Source organism: Bufo bufo, chromosome 8 (assembly GCF_905171765.1).
Source record: "Bufo bufo chromosome 8, aBufBuf1.1, whole genome shotgun sequence".
NCBI classification, from domain to species: Eukaryota; Metazoa; Chordata; class Amphibia; order Anura; family Bufonidae; genus Bufo; species Bufo bufo.
Genome location: NC_053396.1, coordinates 95,735,529 through 95,762,608, shown reverse-complemented (window position 1 = coordinate 95,762,608; position 27,080 = coordinate 95,735,529). Strand labels below are relative to the sequence as shown.

Genomic DNA, 27,080 nt, shown 5'->3' with positions numbered 1-27,080 from the left:
TGAATTAACACATGTAGAATTATATACATAACAAACAAGTGTGAAACAACTGAAAACATGTCATATTCTAGGTTCTTCAAAGTAGCCACCTTTTGCTTTGATTACTGCTTTGCACACCCTTGGCATTCTCTTGATGAGCTTCAAGAGGTAGTCCCCGAAATGGTCTTCCAAAAGTCTTGAAGGAGTTCCCAGAGATGCTTAGCACTTGTTGGCCCTTTTGCCTTCACTCTGCGGTCCAGCTCACCCCAAACCATCTCGATTGGGTTCAGGTCCGGTGATTGTGGAGGCCAGGTCATCTGGCGCAGCACCCCATCACTCTCCTTCATGGTCAAATAGCCCTTACTTTCAAAGTTTTCGCAATTTTTCGGCTGACTGACTGACCTTCATTTCTTAAAGTAATGATGGCCACTCGTTTTTCTTTACTTAGCTGCTTTTTTCTTGCCATAATACAAATTCTAACAGTCTATTCAGTAGGACTATCAGCTGTGCATCCACCTGACTTTTCCTCAACGCAACTGATGGTCCCAACCCCATTTATCATGCAAGAAATCCCACTTATTAAACCTGACAGGGCACACCTGTGAAGTGAAAACCATTTCAGGGGACTACCTCTTGAAGCTCATCAAGAGAATGCCAAGAGTGTGCAAAGCAGTAATCAAAGCAAAAGGTGGCTACTTTGAAGAACCTAGAATATGACATATTTTCACTTGTTTCACACTTGTATATAATTCCACATGTGTTAATTCATAGTTTTGATGCCTTCAGTGTGAATCTACAATTTTCATAGTCATGAAAATAAAGAAAACTCTTTGAATGAGAAGGTGTGTCCAAACTTTTGGTCTGTACTGTATATATATATATATATATATATTTATATATCACACAGTGGATATAAAAAGTCAACACACCCCTGTTAGGCTACATTCACACGTCAGTATTTTTCTATATCCCGATTTTCGGTCCGTTTTTTGCGGATCCGTTGTTCCTGAAAATATTTCCGTATGTCATCCGTTTTTTGCGGATCCGCAAAAAACGGAAACATGTATAAATTTCAATAAGCAAATAAAGTTGTTTGGATTTCTTTGAAAAAAAATAAAAAATAAAAAAATTAAAATGTAATTTCCAGGAACGGAATCCGCATAAAATGGATGACATACGTAATGACATCCGAATGTCTTCCGTTTTTTGCGGATCCATTGACTTTGTATTGTACCAGGATCCGAATTTTGCGGAAAAGAATAGGACATGTTTATTATTTAAACGGACATGCGGAACGGAACAACGGAAACGGACAGCACACATTGTGCTGTCCGATTTTTTCCAGGACCCATTGAAAATGCCTCTGATTAACCACAAATAAAGTTCAGCCGCTGTAGTTGGTGTTTCCTGAAATTTTCTTAGTCGCATCCCACAGCAAAAGCCATGGTCCACAGAGAGCTTCCGAAAAATCAGTGGGATCTGATTGTTAAAAAGGTATCAGTCAAGAGAAGGGTACAAAAGAATTTCCAAGGCATTAGATACAGGGCCAGCCTTTGGGATGTGCGGCTGCACAGGGCGCCATGGCAACAGGGGCGCCCAGGCTATGCCGACAGCGAGGAGGCTCTTTGGCCGGTGTAGCAACTGCCACACACTGTAACGACATGCAGGACAGCGGCAGACTTCTCTCACCTCCCAGCAGCGCCCTTACTACTTTATAGACGCCCTGCCTGTGTCACAACTTGCACACTTCTCATTTAGGAGAGAGATATGTCTGCTGGAATTCAAACCCATGACCTTCTGTATCAGAGGCAAAGCACTTACCCACACAGGTATAAGAGATGCATAGCCACTGACTGAAAAAATATGAGACTTCTACTGTAGACTCTGTTATAGCCAGTGTACATCTATACACATGACAGCTGCCCCAACACACCCAGCACTGCTATATCTCTATATGACAGCTGCCCCAGCACACTCAGCTCTGCTATATCTCTATATATGACAGCTGCCCCAGCACACCCAGCTCTGCTACATCTATACACATGACAGCTGCCCCTGCACACTTAGCTCTGCTATATCTATATATCTCTAAGTATTACTATACAGTAGATAGATATATAGAGATATAGCAGAGCTGAGTACGCCGGGGCAGCTGTCATTTATATAGATATAGCAGAGCTGGGTGTGCTGGGGCAGCTGTTATGTGTATAGATGTAGCAGAGCTGGGTGTGCTGGGGCAGCTATCATATATAGAGATATAGCAGAGCTGAGTGCGCTGGGGCAGCTGTCATGTGTATGGATGTACACTAGCTATCAAAGCTATAAACGAGTCTACAGTAGAAGTCTCATATTTTTTCAGTCAGTGGCTATGCAGCTCTTATAGCTGTGTGGTTAAGTGCCTTGCCTCTGATACAGAAGGTCGTGGGTTCGAGACCCAGCAGAAACTTTTCTGAAATACAAAAGCACTGACTCCATATATGGACATACAGCGCGGGAAACAGCCCGGAAGAGGCCTGCATCGCATCGCTGACTTGGAGGTAAGTATAAGTGGTTTTTTTTTTGTTTTTTTTTTAAATACCCGACTGTTACTGCCACATGGGGGAGCGGGAGGCACTTGTTACTGGCACATGGGGGAGGGGGGTTGGCACCTGATACTGGCACATGGGGGATGGGATTGGCACTATGATACTGGAACATGGGGGGAAGGAGAGAGGCACTTGATACTGGAACATTGGGAGGGGGGAGATGGCACTATGATACTGGCACGTGGGGGGGTGGGAAGGAGAGAGGCACTTGATACTGGCACATTGGGGGGGGGAGATGGCACTATGATACTGGCACATGGGGGGGAGGAGAGAGGCACTTGATACTGGCACATTGGGGGGGAGAGATGGCACTATGATACTGGCACTTTGTGGGGCGAGATGGCACTATGATACTGGGACATGTGGGGGGGGGGGGAGAGAGGCACTTGATACTGGCCCATGAAGGGGGGGCATCTATGGGGACACTTACTGGCACATTATTGGGGGGAATTATGGGGGTCCCTTTTTACTGGCACATTATAAGGCCCTTAATCATACCCAGTGTCACCCCATAGCCAGTCTCCTGCCCCCCTTAATCATACCCTGTCACCTTTGTCCAGTCCCCTGCCCCCCTTAATCATACCCAGTGTCACCCAGAGCCAGTTCCCTGCCCCTTAATCATACCCAGTGTCACCCTTATCCAGGCAGGGTCTAATTGAGGGGGCAGGGGACTGGGTAAGGGTGACACTGGGTATGATTAAGAAGGGCAGGGGACTGGGTAAAGGTGACAGGGTATGATTATGTGGGGCAGGGGACTGGGCAAAGGGTGAAACTGGGTATGACTGTACTTGTTTGCTCTTGCACTTAAATTATCTGTAATAAAAAAAACTGTTTGTTACAAAGATTGTTTTCCTCTTTGTGTATGTTTAGGTGAACACAGTGAAGACAGTCATCATCAAGTGGAGAAAATATGGCACAACAGTGACATTACCAAGAACTGGACGTCCCTCCAAAATTGATGAAAAGACGAGAAGAAAACTGGTCTGGGACGCTACCAAGAGGCCTACAGCAACATTAAAGGAGCTGCAGGAATATCTGGCAAGTACTGGCTGTGTGGTACATGTGACAATAATCTCCCGTATTCTTCATATGTCTGGGCTATGGGGTAGAGTGGCAAGATGAAAGCCTTTTCTTACAAAGAAAAACATCCAAGCCAGGCTACATTTTGCAAAAACACATATGAAGTCTCCCAAAAGCAGGTGGAAAAAAGGTCTTATGGTCTGATGAAACCAAGGTTGAACTTTTTGGCCATTATTCCAAAAGATATGTTTGGCGCAAAAACAACACTGCGCATCATCAAAAGAACACCATACCCACAGTGAAGCATGGTGGTGGCAGCATCATGCATTGGGGCTGTTTTTCTTCAGCTGGAACTGGGGCCTTAGTTAAGCTAGAGGGAATTATAAACAGTTCCAAATACCAGTCAATATTGGCACAAAACCTTCAGACTTCTGCTAGAAAGCTGAACATGAAGAGGAGCTTTATCTTTCAGCATGACAACGACCCAAAGCATACATCCAAATCAACAAAGGATTCGCTTCACCAGAAGAAGATAAAAGTTTTGGAATGGCCCCGCCAGAGCCCAGACCTGAATCCGATTGAAAATCTGTGGGGTGATCTGAAGAGGGCTGTGCACGGGAGATGCCCTCGCAATCTGACCGATTTGGAGTGTTTTTGTAAAGAAGAGTGGGCAAATCTTGCCAAGTCAAAATGTGCCATGCTGATAGACTCATACCCAAAAAGTGCTGTAATAAAATCAAAAGGTGCTTCAACAAAGTATTAGTTTACGGGTGTGCACACTTATGCAACCACATTATTTTATTTTTATATTTTTTCTTCCCTCTACCTAAAAGATTTCAATTTGTTTTTTAATTGAGTTGTACAGTTTATAGGTCACAATAAAGGTGGAAAAATTTCTGAAATGATTTATTTTTGTCTCATTTTTTTACATCACAGAAACCTGACATTTTAACAGGGGTGTGTAGACTTTTTATATCCACTGTATATACTTCATGTGTGAAACCAGTCTTCAAGCGAAGCTGTCACCATGAAAATGCAATCTGCTAGCAGCATCTTACAGAGCAGCCCTTCTCAGTGATATGGCTGTGGATACAGAGAACTGTTACTCACTGATAGGACATGACTACTGAGCTCAGAAAGAACAGAGATTTTAATAAATTACAGTTTTTACTGAATCTTTTCCCACAAAATTATATATCAATCTGCTCAGCTTCTCCTGCTCTGTACCATGCACTGCATTGTCATAATGACTGGTTCGATTTAAACATTTTATCAAGTGAATTACTACAAGAAGAAAGTGTATAGAACAGTTATATTCCATATGTGACATTGTCTTCGGCTGTCCCCCTATTTACCATATATCTCTTCTAATTTTCTGAACTGAAAGATGATTACAAAACAATGAGAAAGAGGTCAAATGTGATTTGCAAATGTGACTTACCTATCTGTCCTAATTACAAGAACCACAACTACCAGCAACAGAAAAGTGACGATGAGGATAACAAATGCTTTTGTAAATGTTGATGGTTGTTCATCTGAAATGAAACAAAAGGGACTAGTGTGAAGAGAAATTAAAGTGTTTAAAACTAAGCTTGACTGCTGTAAGATGGCCATACACATGAGATTCAATGGTCGAATTTGGGAGATGATCATTAAAAAAAATAGATTAAATGATCCCTTGTGAGGGCCGACTTCTGTCTGCTGAAAATTTGATTGGCCAGGTTGGAAAATTCATTTGCCACTGTGCCAAACCAAAGTTGCTCCAATTGCTCTGAAAGTTGGTATTTAACCCCCTCTAGCCTCCAAGGACTCTTCTTCGTTTAAATTTTATGAATTCTGGATTGCAATTACCACAATAGTAAATGATCTCTAAGTGACTCTGACATACATAGTTGTGGGTAAGCGCACATTTGATGGTGTTAACATATGGCATGTTTAAAAACACAACATGCTATGGCATGTGTTTTATTTTCCATATTCTAAAGCTTCCAAAAAGTGTCCCTTATCAGTGGCAGATGATGTTTAAACACACACAGAGTTATCAGATAACAAAATAAAAATAAAAAATGTGGCTTGGGGGACCAAGCGTCCAAAAATGATGCTGAGTCGGAATGACTGCCTTATTACATGCATAGGTGTTGATTGTCAGAATAAAAAGTGGCTTATTGTGAATGAGCCTAAAAACATATCCCTTTTAATTGGGGGCAGATGCTTTGCGTTAATGGTGGTGGCAGTAGGGTAGTAACAGCAAGAAGCAGCAGCGGCTGTGGCAGCAGCCATATGGTACATGTTGGCAAAAAGGCAGCAGCAGCCTTAGGAAAAATAATGGTCGGCAGGTTGCTAGCGGTGGCATGACAGAGACAACGACAGCAGCAGCTGTACAGAGCATGATGGTTGGCAAGTGGCATGATGCAGGCCGCAGCATCAGTCGTACAGAATGTGATGGTTGGAAAGTGGCATAAGTGGCAAGATGGAGGCAGCAGTAACAGGCAGAAAGGGAGGACAAATTACATTACTACCTGTGGGGGAGATTTATCAAACTGGTGCAAAGTAGAACTGGCTTGTTGCCCATAACAACCAATCAGATTCCACCTTTCATTTTCCAAAGGAACTGTGAAAAATGAGAGGTGGAATCTGATTGGTTGCTATGGGCAACTAAGCCAGTTCTACTTTACACCAGTTTGATAAATCTCCCCCACAGGTAGTAATGTAATTCGTCTTCCCTTTCTGCAAGAGGAAAACATTCCCCCGTTTTGCCTTGGTAGCGAGGTTCTAAAAGCATGGCTATCCAGTAATCATCAGACTGCTTGATGCCAATGATATGCCTGTCGCTCTGTAAGCAAGCGGGCATAGAGGTCGCCATTCTGGCCAGCGTGCCTGTGGAGCCACTTCTTTCCAGCTCCGCCCCCTACTGAGACGATTTGGTGTATTGGCCGGTGCAATACTCATCATTGTCCTCTTGCTTCTCTACCTCCTCCTCTTGCAGTGGCAGCTCCTCATCCCCATCTTCCTCATCATTCCCCTCCATGGCAGATTCCCTTTGTGTGTCCCCAACAGCTATAGGGCGGACAGCAAGATCCGTCAGCTGCTCTTCTTCTGCCTTGGTCCCCTGCTACATGCTTCAGTTCTAAGATAAATATGAGAGGGATGATGTCGTTCACACTGCAGTTGTCCCTGCTGACAAACTTTGTGGCCTCTTCAAGGGCTTCAGCACCTGACAGGCGTCTCTGATGAGCTGTCACTACCTGACCTCAAAAGAACACATGCTCCCTGCTGCTGAGGCTGTCTAGTACAAGACACAATCATTCACAGCTTTCTGCTGCTCGTACAAATGCTTGAACATGTGCAATGTTGAATTCCGGCATGTCGCAAGTTAAGTGGTGTAGCAGCAGGCTGTTCTGTCGCTGCAGGTCTGGCAGAGCATTCCTTGCCACATGAGAGTGGCTAAAGTGCTTGGACAGTCTCCTGGACTTTGCCAGCACCTTGCACAAGCCAGTGTACTTATTTGGAAAGCGCTGCACCACTAGGTTGATGAAGTGCGCCGTGCAGGGAGCATGTCTTATTTTACCCAGGTTCAGAGCAGCCACGATGTTGCACCCATTCTTGCAGACCATGTTGCCCAGTTGGAGTCAATGGGGTAATAGGCAGCGAGATGTTTGCTGATTGATGTACATGAGCAACTGTTTTCTGGTGGGGCTACTCTCTTCCAGGCTGATCAGCGATGGCATGGCAACGCTTGACCTGTGATAGGAAGGAGGGGTAGTGCAAGCGACCCTGTGCCCAGTTGCAGTTGGGGACAGGAACATGTCCATAGAGGAGGAGGAGGAGGCACATAAGTGCCTGGTGTGGAAGCCAGGCTGACACAATTATGGGGGGGATCAAAAAGACCTTGAAAGAGTGGTCTTCCTTCTGGAGGACCAATTTTGTCCATGTACTACACAGATGGCTCATTGTAAATTGAAAAATGAACAATCTTGGCCTATTTTCCCCATGAAAACAGATAATTTAGTGTGGGGGAGTCATTCCCATAAGATCAGTGTAATATACATATAGCATAGCACACACCTATGGATACCCAACACACAGACTTCACATAAAACATAACTGCATGACACCACATGATCATGGTTAGACTGATTTCCCATTATTTTTTCTAAATAATTTTATGTTCAGGCTAGGAACCAGCAATTCACCTACCAGTCTAAACCAGCAAAAACTCCACTGGAGCAAGATCTGACCAGACTCAATAAAATTTATCGCACCTTCTACTGTGCATGTACCAGAAATTAAATCTACTGCAACCAATAACTTAAGGAGATTTCTGGTATAATCTGTACCAGTTTTCAGGCACACGTTGGGCTATGGAGGTCCCATCTGCAGCCTGCCTCCTTTCTTTCACTTTTTAAAACGCTGGTGAGGGTGTTTGAAATAGCTAAAATCACAAATGACAAAATTTGCAACTTTTCTATGATAGTAGAGCTATAATAAATGGCCCCTAAAGTCTTCCTGACCATAACTACTTGTACAGATAGGTCAAACATGCTCTGACACTGACAATTTGGCACTTGAATGAGGTGCAGATATGGGAAATATATGCATAAATCTAAGAGAATTACACAATTATGACATGGAAAGTCAGAACAAGAAGTAGTGGTGAAAGTGGTAGAATAGTAGAAGCAGTAGAAGTAGATTCTCAGCTGGGTTTTTCTTCTGTCTTTTTCAGTTACATCTGATTTTGCATATTATATTGTTAGGTATAAAGGGCCAGTTTACTATAATATAAATAGAAATGTGTATCATTTGCTTCTCCTTCACTTACCCGTAATTGTAATGTTCCTTCCCCAGGTAACTGCTTGACTCCAGTCACTCCAAAATTTGGAGTTGCCGCAATGTGTGTGGATCTGGCTTCTCACCTGGAATGTGTATGTCTGTTTAGGGTCATAACTTGGCAAGATGAATGAAGCAGAAGAAGCGTCCTTCACCTTGAAAACAAAATTGTAGGTGTTTCAAATAGAAAAAGAAAACCTTTCAGTTCAGTGAGCAATGTCTACTAATGACCGAGACCAGGAATAGTTGTGGTTGCCAAACACATGACATGACTAGAGCAAGCTTACATCTTGGAAATTTTGTATCAGAACTGATGTATGCCATGTATGAAACTGAACAAGGCAAAACAAAGGAAAGAAAACCTCACGTGTAATTTCAGTATAGAAAATGAAGTTTATTTTACTTCCATGTTCCAGACTTCAATACTGTGTAGACAACACTTTGCATAAGTACAGTCTCAATCAGAAATAAACATTAATAAGGAAGGTGCACTACTGTGGATGCAAACAAACAAGTCTGACTAAACCCTCAAACTGGTGTTAAAATTTAGAATTTAGGCAATATATCCTTATATGAAGGACATATCTGAGCCCAAGCACCGCGCTAAGGTATCTCAAGCTCGGGACCTAACGCTAACCTACCTGTACCGTATGGGCAATACCAGGAGCCAGTGGGTGAATTACAAGAGCATAAGGTCTGACTCACAGCAAACTCCCAGTTACCTCCAGCATGCAGCCATGCTTGCAATGGGAGGAGGGAGGAGGCTCTGAGTCCCACCCAAGACTGGCTGATAAGGCCCAGACCTCACAGGTGCACCTAAATGTTGCCTGTGAATGAAAATCAGGCACATTTAAATATGGTGTTTATATACCTCCAAACATATCTATATACAAACTACAAAAAAATGGCGTGGTGACAAAAGGCAGGAAGTGGTCAACCCTATATGCAGTTGTGCATCTATACCCAGGGGAACAGATCCTGCACTTGTGGCCCGTTGCTAATGGCGATCCCCAGCAAAAATGCATACAGTGGAGGATGCCCGCAGCGGACCACAAGTACCACAAAAAGACATCCTACACAAGATAGAAAAATGTTGGGATGTAAATAGCTATATGAAATAAACATTAATAAGAAAGGTGCACTACTGTGGATGCAAACAAACAAGTCTGACTAAACCCTCAAACTGGTGTTAAAATTGAGAATTTAGCCAATATATTCTTATATGAAGGACATATCTGAGCCCTATTTACATCCACACATTTTTCTATCTTGTGTAGAAGGTCTTTTCGTGGTACTTGTGGTCCGCTGCGGGCATCCTCCACTGTATGCATTTTTGCTGGGGATCGCCATTAGCAATGGGCCACAAGTGCAGGATCTGCCTTTTGACACCACGCCATTTTTTGTAGTTTGTATATAGATATGTTTGGAGGTATATACTGTAAACTCCATATAATTAAATGTGCCTCATTTTCATCCACAGGCAACATTTAGGTGCACCTGTGAGGCCTGGGTCTTATCAGCCAGTCTTGGGTGGGACTCACAGCCTCCTCCCTCCTCCCATTGCAAGCATGGCTGCATGCTGGAGGTAACTAGGAGTTTGCTGTGAGTCGGACCTTACGCTCCTGTAATTCGCCCACTGGCTCCTGGTATTGCCCATACGGCATAGGTAGGTTATCGTTCGGTCCCGACTCCCGAGCTACTTGAGCATCCTTGGCGCGGTGCTCGGGCTCAGATATGTCCTTCATATAAGGATATATTGGCAAAATTCTCAATTCTCAATTTTGAGGGTTTAGTCAGACCTGTTTGTTTGCATCCACAGTAGTGCACCTTCCTTATTAATGTTTTTTTCATATAGCTATTTACATCCACAAATTTTTCTATCTTGTGTAGGATGTCTTTTTGTGGTACTTGTGGTCCGCTGCGGTCATCCTCCAGTGTATGCATTTTTGCTGGGGATCGCCATTAGCAACGGGCCACAAGTGCAGGATCTGCTCCCCTGGGTATAGTGGCACAACTGCATATGGGGTTGAGCACGTCCTGCCTTTTGACACCACAACATTTTTTGTTGGCGTAGTGTGTATTCGTGGAGACTTAAAGGACTATCCCACCGCCCTGGTCCCTCTATCAACGGTGGTCAGCAGGTGGACTCATGAGGTCGCCACAAAATTACAGTACGAACTTATAATTGGGAGAGACTTCCCCGATTTCCCGGCACTATGGCCGGATACGAAAATTACCGATATCCGGGAGACAGACATAACCCTAGCAGAGTGGCCCGGCTCAGGGGGGAAACCAGAACCCTGGGAACCTGAGTCCGAAGGGCCCGCGGTATGTGGTGACTGCCACTTCGGTGGAAGAGGGAGAGACAACCGCGCTAAGTGTGATGGTGGAGGACTTGCCGCCGGGTCCGGAATTGGCAGACCTCAACGTCTCCGGAGAAAATTTTGGTACAGCACCAGGACCCGACTCTATCCCAAGCATGGGAGAATGTGGTAGTAGTTGGGGGTGAGCTGCAATAACCGGGGGCCGAGTCTATGTTTCCCCATTTTGTGGTTCAACAGCAGATGCTGTACCGGGTAAATCAATTACGGGGTGAACATATTGAACAGCTGGTGGTGCCTAAGGCATATCGCAAGCTCGTGTTGGAGTTATCCCACCAACATGTTCTTGGGGGACACCTCGGCCAGCAGAAAACTCAGGACCGGATTTTACTGCGGTTCTACTGGCCCAGTGTGTTCAGAGAGGTGGAAGAGTATTGCAAGTCTTGCCCAACCTGCCAGATATCCAGCCCCCAGCCACATTTCCGTAGACCTCTGGTCCCTCTCCCGATTATTGAAGTTCCATTCGAGCGGATCACTATGGATCTCATAGGCCCAGTACCGAAGTCCGCTAGAGGGCACCAACACATCTTGGTCATCCTCGACTACCCGGAGGCGGTACCACTCGGTACCCGGAGGCGGCGCCACTGCGTCATACATCAGCCAAACTCATAGCTAAGGAGTAAATGGAGATGTTTTCTCGAGTGGGTCTGCCTAAGGAGGTTCTGACTGACCAAAGGACCCCGTTTATGTCCATTCGGCACAGGCGCTCTGAGAGAAGGACGCTCGCTTCGTCAGCACTCCCTCAGTGCGCCTGCGCCGATGACGTCACCTCTAAACCCGAAAGAGAAGACGTCATCGGCGCAAGCACACTGAGGAAGTGCTGAGGAAGCGAGCGTCCTTCTCTCAGAGCGCCTGTGCCGAATGAAGACACGTAAGGCGCAGGCGCGAGATTTGAAATGCTGACAGGGCCAGCCGGAGGAGGAGAGCGCTTGCTGGCCCTGTCAATCAACTGGAGGAGGGGGCGTTTTTTTAAAAGGAGGATGCGGCGGCTACCAGCAAGTAGGCGCCCTACTTGCTGGTAGTGAAGTAATTTGCATATTTTAAAAGCTCGATTTTTTATGAAACGAAGCCACAGAACAAGGTAAGAGCCCTATATAGGGAATAGTCGTACAATAAGGATTTTAATATGCCCAAAAATGAAAAATGAGTTTTGGGGGGTGACAGAAGCCCTTTAACCACTAACCCAAAAAAGTGTGCAATAGGGTTAGAAGAGACCAAGTACCTGGGGTATGTAATTGGGCGCGGAATGATCAAACCTCAGGTGAACAAAATTGAGGCAATTAGGAATTGGCCCCGACCTCTCACTACTCGGCAAGTAAAGTCGTTCCTGGGTATGGTGGGGTACTATATGAGGTTTGTCCCCAATTTTGCTACAGTCGCTGCACCATTGACAGGCCTTTTGAAGGGACGCAAGTCAGTGACGATTCAGAGGAATGAACAGGCGGAAAAGGCTTTCTCCGCTTTGAAGTCTGCCCTGTGTGGGTCCCCGGTATTGGTGACATCTGACCTCAAGAGGGAATTTGTGGTACAGACTGATGCCTCTAAAGTAGGCCTCGGAGCTGTACTCTCTCAGGACATCAATGGGGAGGAACAACCCGTTGCTTTTCTGAGCCGAAAGCTTACCCCAGCCGAGACTAGGTACAGTATAGTGGAGAGAGAGTCTCTCCGCTATTATCTGTTGGGGAGAACGTTCCGTCTGGTGACCGACCACTCCCCTCTCAATTGGATGAGCCAAGCCAAAGAGAGGAATGCTCGGGTCACGAGATGGTTCTTGTCGTTACAGAACTTCAGAAGTTCTCAGTGGAACACAGGGCAGGCCGCTTACAGGGACACGCGGATGCCCTGTCCCGGTTACACTGTCTGGCAAGTGTTCACCCCCTCAGGGTTGAACAAAGGGGGGAGGTACGTAGGAAGGCGCATGGGTCCCTCATTGACAGAAGGTATGTGTCACCGAGATTCCTGGCCTCGGTGAGGTAAGAGCCGGTAATTTCATGTGTCAGCGTCAGCTAGAGCTGTCTGAAATGATTTTGCTATTTAGTATGGCTGTAAAGCCGATCCGAGCCGGCTCTTACTGGGAGCAGCCAAAGTGCAGGGTGGGTGGGTGTCTTCTCCCCACGTTCCAGGCCGGGTCTTGGTTTGGGCTATAAAACACAGGCAGCACTGTCAGGTGGTAGAAATTTACACCTCTCTGACAGTGAAACTCTGTCAGTTTCTGTGTTGGGACCTGGGAGTTTAGACCTGGGTAAAGGCCTGCTACCTTGTTGGCGTGAGAGCAGGTGGTTTCCGCTATGTCCAAGGACTTCTGCATTGCTGCATGGTGTGAACAAACACCAGACTCAAGGTGACTGTTTTTCTTGAAACTGACTTTATGTTTTGATTATCATTATGTGTGAATAAACACCGAACTGTTTAAGGCTACTTTCACACCTGCGTTTAGGTGCGGATCCGTCTGGTATCTGCACAGACGGATCTGCACCTATAATGCAAACGCTGGTATCCATTCAGAATGGATCCGTCTGCATTTTTCTGTCTAAAAAAAGTCTAAGTCAAACGGATCCGTCCTGACTTACATTGAAAGTCAATGGGGGACGGATCCGTTTACAATTGCACCATATTGTGTCAATGTAAACGGATCCGTACCCATTGACTTACATTGTAAGTCAGGACGGATCCGTTTGTCTCCGCATCGCCAGGCGGACACCAAAACGCTGCAAGCAGCGTTTTGGTGTCCGCCTCCAAAGCGCTATGGAGGCAGAACGGAGCCAAACTGATGCATTCTGAACGGATCCTTATCCATTCAGAAAGCATTGGGGCTAAACTGATCCGTTTGGGGCCGCTTGTGAGAGCCTTGAAACGGATCTCACAGGCGGACCCAGAAACGGCAGTGTGAAAGTAGCCTAAGTTAAAGACGTTGTTGTTGCCTCTATACTGCGTCTGCAAGCCTGTCTACCAGAGCAAATCCCCACACTACATCCACACATTTTTCTATCTTGTGTAGGATGTATTTTTGTGGTACTTGTGGTCCGCTGCAGGCATCCTCCACTGTATGCATTTTTGCTGGGGATCGCCATTAGCAACGGGCCACAAGTGAAGGATCTGCTCCCCTGGGTATAGATGCACAACTGCATATAGGGTTGAGCACTTCCTGCCTTTTAACACCACAGCATTTTTTGTAGTTTGTATACAGTCTCAATCAAAACCAAATAGATCTAATTGTACTCCATATACAGTACACATCCAAAAAAAAGGTCAATGGAACAAGAACAGAAGAAATCCATAAATTTCAGCGAAAAAGATATTCAGAGGCAGAAGTTGATATGCAATGTGTCTGAGCTCCTTTTACCGTCCACTTGTCATTGGCTGTATTCTGATGCTGCACTTGATAAGCAATACAGTATGGTGCAAAAGAGCCATAGGATTGCTCCCACGTCAGATGTAGCTCCAAACTGGTGGTATTCTCCACGGAAAGATTTGAAGGAGGGTCCATCTTTACTGCAAAGTTTGATACAAGACATGTAATGAAATGTTCCTTTTATAAGTGGGTATTTACTATATATTTACATAGTGATGACAAATATATTAATTGGGGGGAAAAAACACACACACACCTAGATAGAAATGTTGAACTGCTGCAAAACTCAGCCTGCAGGTATGTCTCAGGCAGATATGTAAATAATTATATGTGTGGTCTGATTAGACACTGGGTCTTGCCATAAGTGGGTGTAAAAATGCTTCCCTCACTGCCCTATAAAAAAATATTCTCAGAGGCTACTTTTGGGTAGTGACAGATCATTGCCTACGGGGGTGCATCATTGGACAGAGACAAGCAGGATGGTCATTTAAATGAATCACCCATCATCTAGGCCACTCTGACCTAGTTGTTAGGAGGTGTTGAGAGCAGTGGTTACAGGAGAGCACACAGACAGTGTACAGGCTCTGGAAGGCCCAGACAAACCACTAGTAAACAGGATCGCTTGATCTGCCCAACAAGCATGAGCAGCTCCCACAGTTTTGCTGTCCACTATCCAGACACAGTTGGTACCTTTATTACACACCCCTGTCTCTGGATTTAATATTTCCAGGCACTTAGCAGAAGGTAATTTGGTGTCCCCTTTATGTGTCCTGCCATTGAAAGCTGTTTTTAATTGTAAATTTTTCCCCAATAAGCTTATCCTTTCGCTCTAATATTTTATCACTTACATATATCATCATAACATTCATACATATAAATTAAATTTACTTCCAACAACTCCTGCATAATTTTTTTTCTCAATGAGTGTATACAGTATATATGCTTATATTTATTACCCCAGTCTTGTAACTTGTCAAATGTTCTTATAGTTGGAAGTCTTTGGATAGAGGTGTTCAGCTTCACATTAAAGGTTTTGAAGGTCTCAGGTACTGAAATCTGACACCCAATGATTTTTTGGTTGGCAACTAGGTATTGTGGACAGATAACAGCTGAGGATTCCTTGCCACCGTACCTAAAATATGACATGAAACAGTTTAAGGGAAGTTTATCAGCATATTTGTCCATGCTAAACTCATGCCAGCAATAGGTAGAGGCTTTAGAAAGCTGGGCAAACCTTTTGTGGAACTTTTGTTATCAGGAGTAGTGTAAATATGAACTTTTATTCTGCCAGGATCTGCTCCTGCAAAAGGTGGGGCTTCATGGTGCTCATGACTGCATGACACCACAATTCATAGTGTATTGAACGGTTTTACAGCTGTACCATCCATCCAACCAGAATAAGTTCTCAAATTCATGAGCTCTCCCTGCCCACCTGATGCTGATTGACAATTTTTTTTCTACTTCAATCAGTAGCCAATAGATGGGAAGCACCAGTAGCGCATGAATATTCAAGACTCGTCGGCATGTGCCGGAGCTCTTCAGTACATGATTTTAGTAAAACGTCTGGGTCAATTAAAGAGAGTGATCCAGGATTTTGCTAAGATGATCTGTCACTAGTATTTGCTGCCTTTAGATAGGACACCATAAAACAGGTGACAGATTCCTTTTAAATAATAATTCAACAAAATGTATTAAGTTGACAAATGATTTCAAGTATGAGACTATTGAACATGAATAAATTCACATCACTGTTCCATGACCACCGGAACCCATGATGGTGCCATTACGATGGGATGATTGTTCTGATTTTCTTAAAAAGTATTCCAGCAATCTTTCTATTGGCTGAAGTCGTGTGGTGCTAGCCCATTTTTTTTTTATGTTTTTATGTCACCACAGTCCAAAAGCCATAACTTTTTTTATTCCCCATCAAATGTTATGCCTCATGCACATGCCCATGTCTGTATTACGGTCCGCAAACCACGGATCTGCAAAATACGTCTAACTTCCTTGTGCACTTCGCATTTTTCTCACTCCCATAACTAGAAATGACTTTTCTGATCTGCAACATGGACAAGAATAGTACATGTTCTATAATTTGCCAAACAGACATACGGATGCAGACAATACATGGGTGACATACTGTGGAAATGAATGGGTCATGTGCTAAAATATGCAGATCGGACGGAAAATACAGTTTTGTGCATGAGGCCTTACTATATGAACACGATTGTGGGGTACATACAGATCATAGATTAACTTTTATTATTTTTGGGGGGAAACGGGGAAAAAGAGAAATTCTCCAGTGTTATTGCATTTTTATTTTACATCACTCACTGTATAGTTTGACAGGAAATCTGTCACCACTCTGAAAATGTGGAGCTCCATGTATTGTCTTATCTGGTTTGGTCTCCTTCTGATGGGAATGTGGTGTTGTAAAAGTCTTATCAACGATTTTAAGGGATTTTCTCAAGAGAACATATGCAATAAAGTACCAGAGCAGAGAGCCAGATTCATATATGGTTGAATGAATCGTTATGGTACATTTCTCCTGCAGTAGCCAAAATTCCAGACCAAAAGTTATCAACCGATCAGGCAACTAGTTTCTTTTCAAAACACAACGTTTGTAAGACAACCTCTTTAACACCTTTCCGAGCATGTATGCTATAGAAATCCTTTAACTAAGGCAAACTAATGTATCTGAAACGTCCCACTAAGGGCCATTCCTGGGGTATCCCTTGCCCCTTAGGAGGTTTCTACGAAATATGTCCCTCTCATAGAGCAAGTAAATGTGATGCCAGCTGCGGTTAAGCAGAGGCACTACAAGGCTCCCTTTTGTAAATGGTAATGTTGGTACCCAGAGGTAGGATTGCCAGAGTAGTGCAGGGTGGCCTACAATCTCTGTAAATGTTATGTACACGTATCACGGTGTTCCTACCTGGATATTCGTGGATCCCAGACGTGATGTGGTCTGAAAAAGGGGTAGGTGAACTTAGATGGTGGATGAGTAGAATAAATGGAGTCCAGACTTTGTAGTAACGTTAAACAGTTTCTTTTACTTGGCATAAATTGGCAACCCAGACAGCTTCCAAACAATATCTTGTTCATCAGCAGGTATTGGCTTAACTTTGGCAGACAAATTCTTCTCTGCAACAATCTCAGCTCTGCTATGCAGTAGCTCTCTCTGCCCTGCTATGCTTGGCTGGATAAATAGGAAACTCCTCCTCTGCTGATGGAACTTAAGTTAGCTGTAGTCTGTCTCTTACTTATAGTCCTAGGAACTTCTTGTCCTGGATTTAGAGTACCTCAAGCTTTTGGTCAGCTTGGGTGAAGGCAATGCAAGCCCAGGAGAGGTCAAGCAACCATGTAGATATCACAGGCAGGGCCTGCAGGCCTAAGAAGAGCAGGCGGTGCTCTGCTAGCCAGCACATAACCTTTCCCTAAGGAGGGTAGACTAGACACAACCTGTCCCCAAGGAGGGGAAGTCAGAACTGCCACTAACTTCTCCCTAGCTACAGAGGGCTGGAAGGAAGCAGAAGGTTCCTCTCCAGAGAAACTAATACTGCCAATGTTGCTGCCATCTGCTGGTAGACCAGGTTATTACACTTGAACATAACAGTTTCAGGAATACGTATGCACATTATTACGCAATGACATAAAATATATTAGATGTTATACATTAGCACATAGAAAATGGTAGCAAGGTGCCAAAAGAAATGGTAATGGCACTCCGGGTCATTACATATCTATACATTATGGTGATCACACAGACATATAGGTGTCTGTGCAATCACTGTGAGAGAGTAGTGGTGACTGATAGCCAGGCTCTTGCTTTGATGGCTGGGAGCATAGGAACCTCTGATCAAAGACATTTAACCACTCAGATTCTGCAACCCCCACTCAGATGCAAGCTGCATGAGTAAGGAGGCACAGGATGAGGATACGCTGAGTGTCCACACCTATGTGATTGCTATCTGTACAACAGTGTCCCTCTGTGGAAAATATGTATATGAAGAATAAAGAAGAAGGTATGATTGTACTAGATGACAGGTGAATTGTATTATCTCTACTCATCAACAGCATTTACTATATGGCTCAATGCTGCACATGTGTTTCATGGTGGAAATACTGACAGGTAATATTGGTTTGGTGTTCTGAACATAACAAAGCATTAGAGAAGCAATCAATCATATTGTGAAGTATCTTAGTGGAAATAAAAACAAATAATGAAATAAAGTTTTATAAAGAGAAAAAGTGTTCACAGTAAAAAAAATAATAATAATTTTTTCCCCCATAAAACATGATTTTATTTTGCAACACTTTTTAAAAACACACATATATGGACAGCATCAGACTGGCCCATCAGAGTACCTGAGGATCCTCCATTGGGCCCAGGCTCTGATACCATTGTAGGCTCCAAAGTCCCATGAGGAAAAAAACATTTAGAGCTGCCTACAATTTCCTCTGGTGGGCCCAAAGGAACCCAGTCCGACCCTGTATATGGATAGCTGAGACAGCCCTGATTCTAAAAATGTAATTACTTTTGTGAAATTTACCTTCCAACCCCAACTGTGACCCTGTAGTCATTCTTTCCAATGAATCTGCTCCTAATGATATACACAAACTCAGCAGTCCTGTTATGCAAATAGGCAGGCCCTACCATCTGCTCTGATACACGCCATCCCACCAAGATGAGCAGCTGCTGATTATTAATATTTAAGAGGTGTGGCTGAGTGCAGGGAAGGAGGAGGCACAGTTTACTTGTGATTGACATGTACAACTCAGAACTTTTTCAAGCAAATTGTTGGGGAAATCAATTGAGCTTGACTTAAAGAAAACCGTGTTTAAAATAAGTGTCTGTCACACTATTCATTATTCCTGACACTTTGATGGGGTCACAGGTGGTGACAGATTTCCTTTAAACCACCCAGTAATGGTTTAAATGTGTTAAAATACGCCAGAATAGCATTTTTCCCTTTCTCCACAAAAAATAATAAAAATGAAACTGTGATCTATATGCACCCAACAATGGTTCCATTTTCCATGTCCAACAAAAAACAAGCCTTCATATAGTAACATTGAAGGAAAATAAAATTAAAGTATCGGTCTTATGCATGTGAAAGAAGACCAAGGGCTAGGTCCACAGGTACAGAGGGTACAGGATGCCACACAGACACCGACAACAGTTCTTACCCAGCAGTAAAGTTTACTGAACATTAGTAATGGATAAGTGGCTAGGCATATATATAAACAGGATAACAACAGAGTAATAAGGAAACTAGCTATTGCTAAATATTCCCCCACAGTCCATAAAGCAGCCTGGCTGCGCCTGAATGTTCCTGAGCGAGCTTCGTCTTTGGGTTACACCCTTAAGTATTGCGCAATACTATTTGTAATCCAACAAAGTGAAGTCTGTATCTTGCCGCTTTCTTATATGTCCCCAAAGTGTCACTGGTGCAGTGCAACGAGGTGTGACGTGGCAGAGCCGCACTTACAGTTCATTGGGTAGTTTGGTAAGTTCTTGGTACTTTTCCTTGATCCCCTGGTCCACTCCAGAACTTGAACGTACAGCTACGTGCTTCCCGGATTCGTCACGGTGAATCTTCCCTCTGGGCTGTAGTCAGAATCCACTCTAAGCCGAAATTCCTCTTCCAAGCTCCACAGCAAGTCCTTCCTGACGTCCTCAGCATTACACAGACAGAGACTCACTCCCCTTCCTGCTCTGCACCAGAACTCCTCCCTTTCCTGGGTAGAGTGTGATGCAGCAAGTGATTTGTCAAGTGCAGTCTCAAAACTGCAATTACAGTTCGCCATAACCCTTATGAGAGTCCTAGCCTGCCCCTAAATTATCGGTATTTTGACTTTGCAAGGAAAATGTATATAAGAATTTCCTCTATAGTAAACTTCAATGTAGATTAGTCCTTTGCTGCCATCTACTGACCAAACGAATTATAGCAGGCAATTTACACTCTACATTCAATAACATTGGTAAATCTTGCTTACATCCTTACATGCCACTCCACTTAAATATTGGCGTCCCGACAGCCCTACCAAATAAATTTGTCTGCTGCATAGCACTGAGGGGGAATACCTACCGTGGAGTGCTCCGACCTGCAAAGGACTGAGTTCTCTGTAGTTGGTATAGTAACATGACCCGACCCCTCCCAGGGTGCTAGTGCATTTTCAGGAACAGTGTCTGGTACTGCACAATTGGTGCGAACGACTCGTCAGTCTGTACAGGCAGCGTAGGGATCAGCCACCACTCTACGTCCCTTGGACTCAAAGTCTTTGATTGTCTCTTCTTAGCATCTCCAGCATTATCTGTCATGGGGCGACTCTCTGAGAGTCTGAGCATGTTATGGTGTAATCTTTGAGTCGACTCATCAGAGTCTTCACTTTAGACATCGTAGACTGGGCCTCCCGGAAACACTTGACGTTTCACAATATATGGCTGCGGTTCCCAGCAGTCATCCAATTTATCTGTAAGTCGTTTAGCACGAACCAATACTTTCTCACCCGGTGACAAGGGTGTAGTCTGCATGTTGATGATCCCTAGGGGTTTGTTGTTGCAACTTCCCATTGATCAACAGATGAACAGTCCTCAGTTTGTCTTGGTGCTCCTGCAGCCATGAGTCAGCTGTCCTAGGGAACTCCTCTGAAAGAGGTCCAAGGTTCATTTCGGCCACTTCTTGTCCTGGGCGACCGAACAGAAGCATGTGTGAAGTATAGCCGGTGGTGTTATGAACACGATTATTATATGCCCAGAGTAGTTCAGGCAAGTATTCGGGCCAGCGCAATTTGCCTTCTTTCTCCAGAGTACAAAGCAGCATCTGTAGAAGCGTTCCTGTTGAATCTTTCACAGGCATCATTGCCCTATGGGTGGTACAGCGTCGTCCTCGACTTCTCAATCCCATACAACCGACACAGCTCTCCCATCAACTTCCCTTGGAAGCAAACTCCTTGATTGGAATGAATCCGCTTTGGGCATCCGTACACCTGGATGAAGTGTTGGCACACCGCACGGGCATCTGACTCCGCCGTCTGGTCACGGGTAGGTACTGCCACAGAGAACTTTGCAAAGTTATCAGTCATCACAAGGCAATATTGGTGGCCACTCACCAACTGGCCGATCAAAATGTAATCGATCATTAGGATCTCCAGTGGAGCAGATGTTTTAATCACTTGAATTGGAGCTCTCTGTTCAGGAGGCTTCGCCATCTCACAAGCTCGACACTTCTGGCACACTTCACGGACAATCTGCTCCAACTGCGGACAATATATGAATCTCTGTATCCACTTGTATGTTTTCTCCGCTCCAAGGTGAGCACCCTTTTCATGTCCCTCAAGGGCCACTTTATGGACAAGGCTACTGGGTATCACTATTTGCCACCTTTCTTCAAGATCAGTAGGTATAAACACCCTCTGGTGCATGATTCCATTTTGGATTTGTATCTGATCCCACTGCTGCAGAAGCTTCCATCCATCTGAGGACAAGCAACTTCTCTCTTCAATCTTGAGCCATAGGCCAGTCTTCACCCAATGTTTGATCTTCTTTAAGTCAGGATCATCATCTTACACTTGAGCCCATTCTTCTTCAGTCTTCCCCAGCAACACCGTGTTGACGGTTGCCACCCCACTTGAACTGGCCATGGGTGACTGCTGAGGCACTATGCCAAGATCGGGTATCTCAGTCTCTTCACCCTCCTCGTCCACCTCACCTGCTGGGACTTCCCAGGTGACTCTGGACAGTGCATCCGCATTTGCGTTGTCTTCACCGGCACTGTATTTGATGGTACAATCAAACTTCTCTGTCCCAAGGTGCCCAGCTTCGCATTTTGCAGGTGAGCCAATGTGTTATTATCTGTCCTTACTAGGACCTTGTCTCCGGTGAGATACCCTGGAAACTTTTCAGTCATTGCCCAGACCAACACCAACAACTCAAGTTTGAAGGAGCTATAATTTTCCAGATTGCGCTCATAGTCCCGTAGGGATCAACTTGCATACGCAATGACTCGTTCCTGCCCGTCTTATTCTTGGGCTAGTACTGCTCTCAATCCATGCAGACTGCCATCCGTGTATAGTGTGAATGGTCTGTCATACTGAGCATATGCCAGGATGGGGGCACTAATCATCAACTCGTCAAATGCTTGCTGCTGAGGCAGTCCCCATGATATGGGTCGTGTCTTCGGACCCGGGGCGGTCCCTCTCAAGAGTTCATGTAGTGGTCCGGCGATCTTCGCAAAGCCTTTTATAAATCTTCGATAATACCCAGCCATCCCTAGGAATGCTTTCCCTTCTCGAAGCGTCTTGGGATGCAGCCACTTACTCACTGCCTCTATCTTACTCTCTGCAGGACGAACTCCCTCAGCTGGCAAGACGTGTCCCAAATATTCTAGGCTTGTTTGAAAGAGATGACACTTCCTCGGTTTGACCTTAAGACCATGAGCACAGAGCCCACTTAACACTTGCCATAATCTTCTCAAATGTTTTTTCAAACATAGGGGCATGGACTACTATGTCATCCAGGTAGGTCAGAATTGACTCAAAGTTCAGTTCACCCAGGCAGTGTTCCATTAGGCGTTGAAATGTACCCGGAGCATTCGTCAGCCCGAAGGGCATTCTGTTGAACTTGTACAGCCCCATGGGTAGGATAAAGGCTGTCTTCTGTCTATCTTTCTCTGCCACAGGTACTTGCCAGTAACCGCTCGCCAAGTCTAGAGTAGAGAAGTACTTGGCCCGCTGTAATGTCGTCAATGACTCTTCAATCCTGGGCAGGGTAAAAGCGTCCTTTACTGTGGCAGCGTTTAACATCCAATATTCCATACAGAATCGCAAGGACCCATCCTTCTTCCACACCAAGACCACTGCGGTGGCCCACGGACTTTGGCTCTCCTTTACCACGCCACTGTCTAACATCTGTGACAGCATCGTTTTCACTTCTTGGTAGAGAGTAGGCGGGATCTGCCGGTACCTTTCTCAAATTGGGGGAGTGTCCCCAGTTGGTATTTCATGTTCTATAGCCGTTGTGCACCCGAAGTCCTCTTCACACCGGGAAAAGGTAGATTGAAACTCCCATAGTACTGCTTCAATCTTCTCCATTTGTTCAGCGGTGAATTGGTTCGCATCAATCTCCATTTGCTCCAAGATCCGCTGGCCATTCCACTCTGGAGTGGGTTCCTCCACCGAGTTCTGATCCACTGCCAAGGTCTAGTTGTCATTTTCAACAGCCCATAGGGTGAATTGGCTACCTGCGAGTGGTTCTCTTTGCAGCACATATAACTCAGCTTGTGTATTTTGACACACCAGAATAACACATGGCCGTCCATTACTGTCACAATGGTCCTGGCGACCACTGGGCTCCGTTCGGCTTCCGACACACCTAGAGGCTCTATCAGCATCCCTATCTCATTCAGTTTCCACCAGCTTCCGACAGACATCCGTATCATCTTCTCCTGTCTCGGAGGTAGGGTACAGGCTCCTCCATATGGGGCATACACTGCTCCCACCGGCTTATCTTCAGGGGTGCTTTTGCAGATACTGCATGTCCGAATCAACCTCTGGAATGCCCTCTGGTTAGGCTTGCGGGGAGTAGTTTTCTTCCAATAGCTCGGGCCCTCCTTTGTAAACATTAGCTAGTCCAGTTCCCTCAGGACGTTCATCCCCAATACAATGGGAGCTCCACACGAGCCAGTTTCTCTACAAGCACTACCCCCTTCCCGACGACATCTTGTCCGCATAGCTTCATTTCATCCATGCCACTCCGAACATAGGTATAGCGGTCTGATTTACCGCTATCAACTTGATCACAGTGCACTTGTCAGGCCTCATCAGGTGGCCGAAGTGTCTTTCAAAGAACTCCACTGGCATCGTGGTTACTTCTGATCCTGTGTCTATAAGACATCCGACCATCTGTTCTTCAATCTGCACTTTTAGGTAAGGGCTTTCGGTCACCAGGTCCCGGGGGTAGTTAGCGGTACCCTGGCAACTGGCCTCCCCTGCGGTGTGCCCCACTACCTCGGCGGGTTCCCGTTTAACGGCGGCTGTTCTGGATGCAGGACCCTTTGTTGGCATTGACGGTAGATATGTCCTCTTTCTCTGCAAATCCAACACTGCGCCCCCCTCGTGTTCCGGTCCCTTGGAGGACCACACAACTGTGCCTCTGTGGATGGTGCCAGGCCAGCCCAGTGCATGGTAGAGTCTCTCACTCCAGCCCCTTCAGTTGATCGATATAGAGGGGGACCCATGGGGCTGCACTCCTTTGTCAGTAATCAGGGTGAACTGGGGCTATTGAATTTCTCCCAGGGATGCTTTAAGTGCCTTCACTGTCTCTCGCAGATCCATCCCATCAGAGGGAGTACTTTGACTTCCTGCAGCCTGCATCCTCACGGTGTAAGCTCCATATGCTTCTCCTTTGTCTCGGGCCACAGCCTCATCTTGTATCTTCTGAAACTGCAACATAGCATCCACCAGGATACGCTCCCTGAGAGCCTGGCGAAGAGAAGGACTGCGCAATCCAAGAACGAACTAACTGATCGCAGAGGATTTGATCTCCATTTCCAAGCACGTTAGCACCACTGGCATCTCTCTTCTGTATATGGGCCCAGATCTCTTGGAGGGCGTTAGCAAACTGGGGAATCGTCTCATCTTCACGCTGGAAGCGAGTGAAGAAGTGGGACCTAAGGGTGCCAGTACCGGATGTTTCTCCGTGAATAGACTAGAGTATCGAGAATATAGCATCCAGTGTCTTCCTTTCCTCTTCTGGACGCAGCATGACAGTGCGTCTAGCATCCCCTTCAAGGGCGTTCAGCGCCACATCTGATTGCAGATCCATAGCCAAATTGTACAACCTGAGGGTGCTTTTAAAATGTGTGGCCAGTCTTCTAACAACATATTTTGGCCGTCAAACCGCACTAGCTGGTTCAACATTGCTCCTGCGGGCAAACACATGGTCGGAGCTACTCCCACGTCAGGAGGGGTGATGGGGGCCACGGCTGGAGCCGCCTCGGAAGTGGTTGGGTTCTGCATGGCGATCAATGTACCCTGCTCACAGCGCCAAATGAAAGAAGAGCAAGGGCTAGGTCCACAGGTACAGAGGGTACACGATGCCACACAGACAACGGTTCTTACCCAGCAGTAAAGTTTACTGAACAGTAGTAATGGATAAGTGACCTTTGGTCCCTTAACAAGTGGGAGGCACATATGCAAACTGTTGTAATTCCTACACCGTTCACCTTATTTGGATGTAAATACCCTCAAATTAAAGCTGACAGTCTGCAGTTAAAGCACATCTTGTTTGTTTCATTTCAAATCCATTGTGGTGGTGTATAGAGCCAAAAATATTAGAATTGTGTCGATGTCCCGATATTTATGGACCTGACTGTATGTATTCATAGATTTTTATCTGTTTATTCCCACATATTTTTCCCCCACTAATTATAGGTTGAAAAACAATGGAGACATGCACTACTTTGGCCCGTAATGTTGACTAAAGATGCTCATTGAAGTCTTTGGGTCCGTAAAGACCAGATTAAAACCAGATGGCATCAGTAGTTTTCACTAACCGTTTGTAGGAGATGCTCTGGAAATCACTATTTCAGCCTAGCAATGCACATAGAATACAAATGACACAAAAAGGGCAAAAAAATTGACGCATCAGACCAGCAATGGACCCTTCACAGACATGTTCATGGATGAAACACTGATCATCTTGTCACAGTCATCATCACTGACACAGACATGAAAGAGGTCTTAGAATCTGGCATTTCAAAAGACAATATTTTGCTGTGGACAGGTTTGGAACAGGTTAATGCACGTGCAGAATAACTTTGATTTCAGTGGGACAACCCAATGCTACAGTTCTGAGTGTTCTTGACAGCATAACAAAAACCCTGGAAACCTGACAGAGTAATAGATAGAGAAAAGAAGTGCAAATTAAGATTTTTAAGTAAATTATTTCACTTACCAGTAATAAAATGTATAGTTCTCATTCAGGTCAGTCTGCTCATTCCAAAGACATTTTAGGACCTTATCCTTGTTCACAGTACAATGCAGCTCTGCATCACCAACAAAGAAGTGTGAGATTTCTGCTACACAGCAAATGGTGGATCTATACAATGCAAAACTTACCAGGCGACAATGTCATTTCTAGGGGTAAAAACATTGTCCTGCCAAATCCTAGTCATTTTTTATTTCTGTTGTTGATGTAATTACTGTTATTATTACAATACTATCACCATACATAAGAAAATACAGTAAGAAGCAGAATTCAAAGGCTACAATCATATTTGTCAGATCTTCATATTGCAATCCAATACATATTTCACTAGAAGCGCTGTCGCAGAAATCCAAGGCTTATACTCTGATTTCTTCGGAATATGTGCTGCAGATCCACACAAGGATTGGGGTTTGGCTACACAGCGAAATGTGTTGTGCAAAATTTCATGTAATGTTTGTCACTTTGTCAATGTGACACACGACAATGTGACACATGACTTGTTGTGACTGCGACACGGCGGTCGCAAAAAATCCAGACATCGGATTTTGTGTTTCAGGTTGCTAGCAAATTTTCTACCATGTCTTTAATGGTACTCTAGTGGGACGCACAACTCTGCAACTTGTCTGTGTTTTCACATTTACGTCACAGTTCCAAAATAGGTAGGCAACAGCAAGTTGCAGACAAGTCTCACATATTTTGCATCAAATGTAGCCAAACCCTTGGCCCTATGTTATTCAGTAGGGCTAATCCTCAGTGTTTCCACCCGAAATAAGAAGAATGCTACTTAGCAGATATTTTCCTATGGCGATAATGGAAAATTCAATGAAGCAGAACAACAATAAAATTTATACTACTGTTTATTGAGTCATTATGTCATACTGTTTCATAGATGCAATATCTTTATATAAATTCCAATGTGTGAAGGATGCATGAGTAAGGAAGGG

At 44.8% G+C, this 27,080-nt stretch overlaps 1 protein-coding gene across 1 annotated transcript in view; it reads right to left on the bottom strand.

The window, feature by feature from the left end:
• Positions 1-27,080, bottom strand: part of IL2RG (interleukin 2 receptor subunit gamma) — a 53,137-nt gene that overhangs the window by 9,387 nt on the left and 16,670 nt on the right. Inside the window, exons 2-6 of the mRNA XM_040405630.1 lie at positions 26,104-26,194; positions 15,101-15,276; positions 14,136-14,284; positions 8,404-8,566; positions 5,026-5,119 (exon numbers count right to left, since the gene is read on the bottom strand). Coding sequence (XP_040261564.1) covers positions 5,026-5,119; positions 8,404-8,566; positions 14,136-14,284; positions 15,101-15,276; positions 26,104-26,194 — 673 coding nt within the window. The remainder of the gene's footprint in view (positions 1-5,025; positions 5,120-8,403; positions 8,567-14,135; positions 14,285-15,100; positions 15,277-26,103; positions 26,195-27,080) is intronic.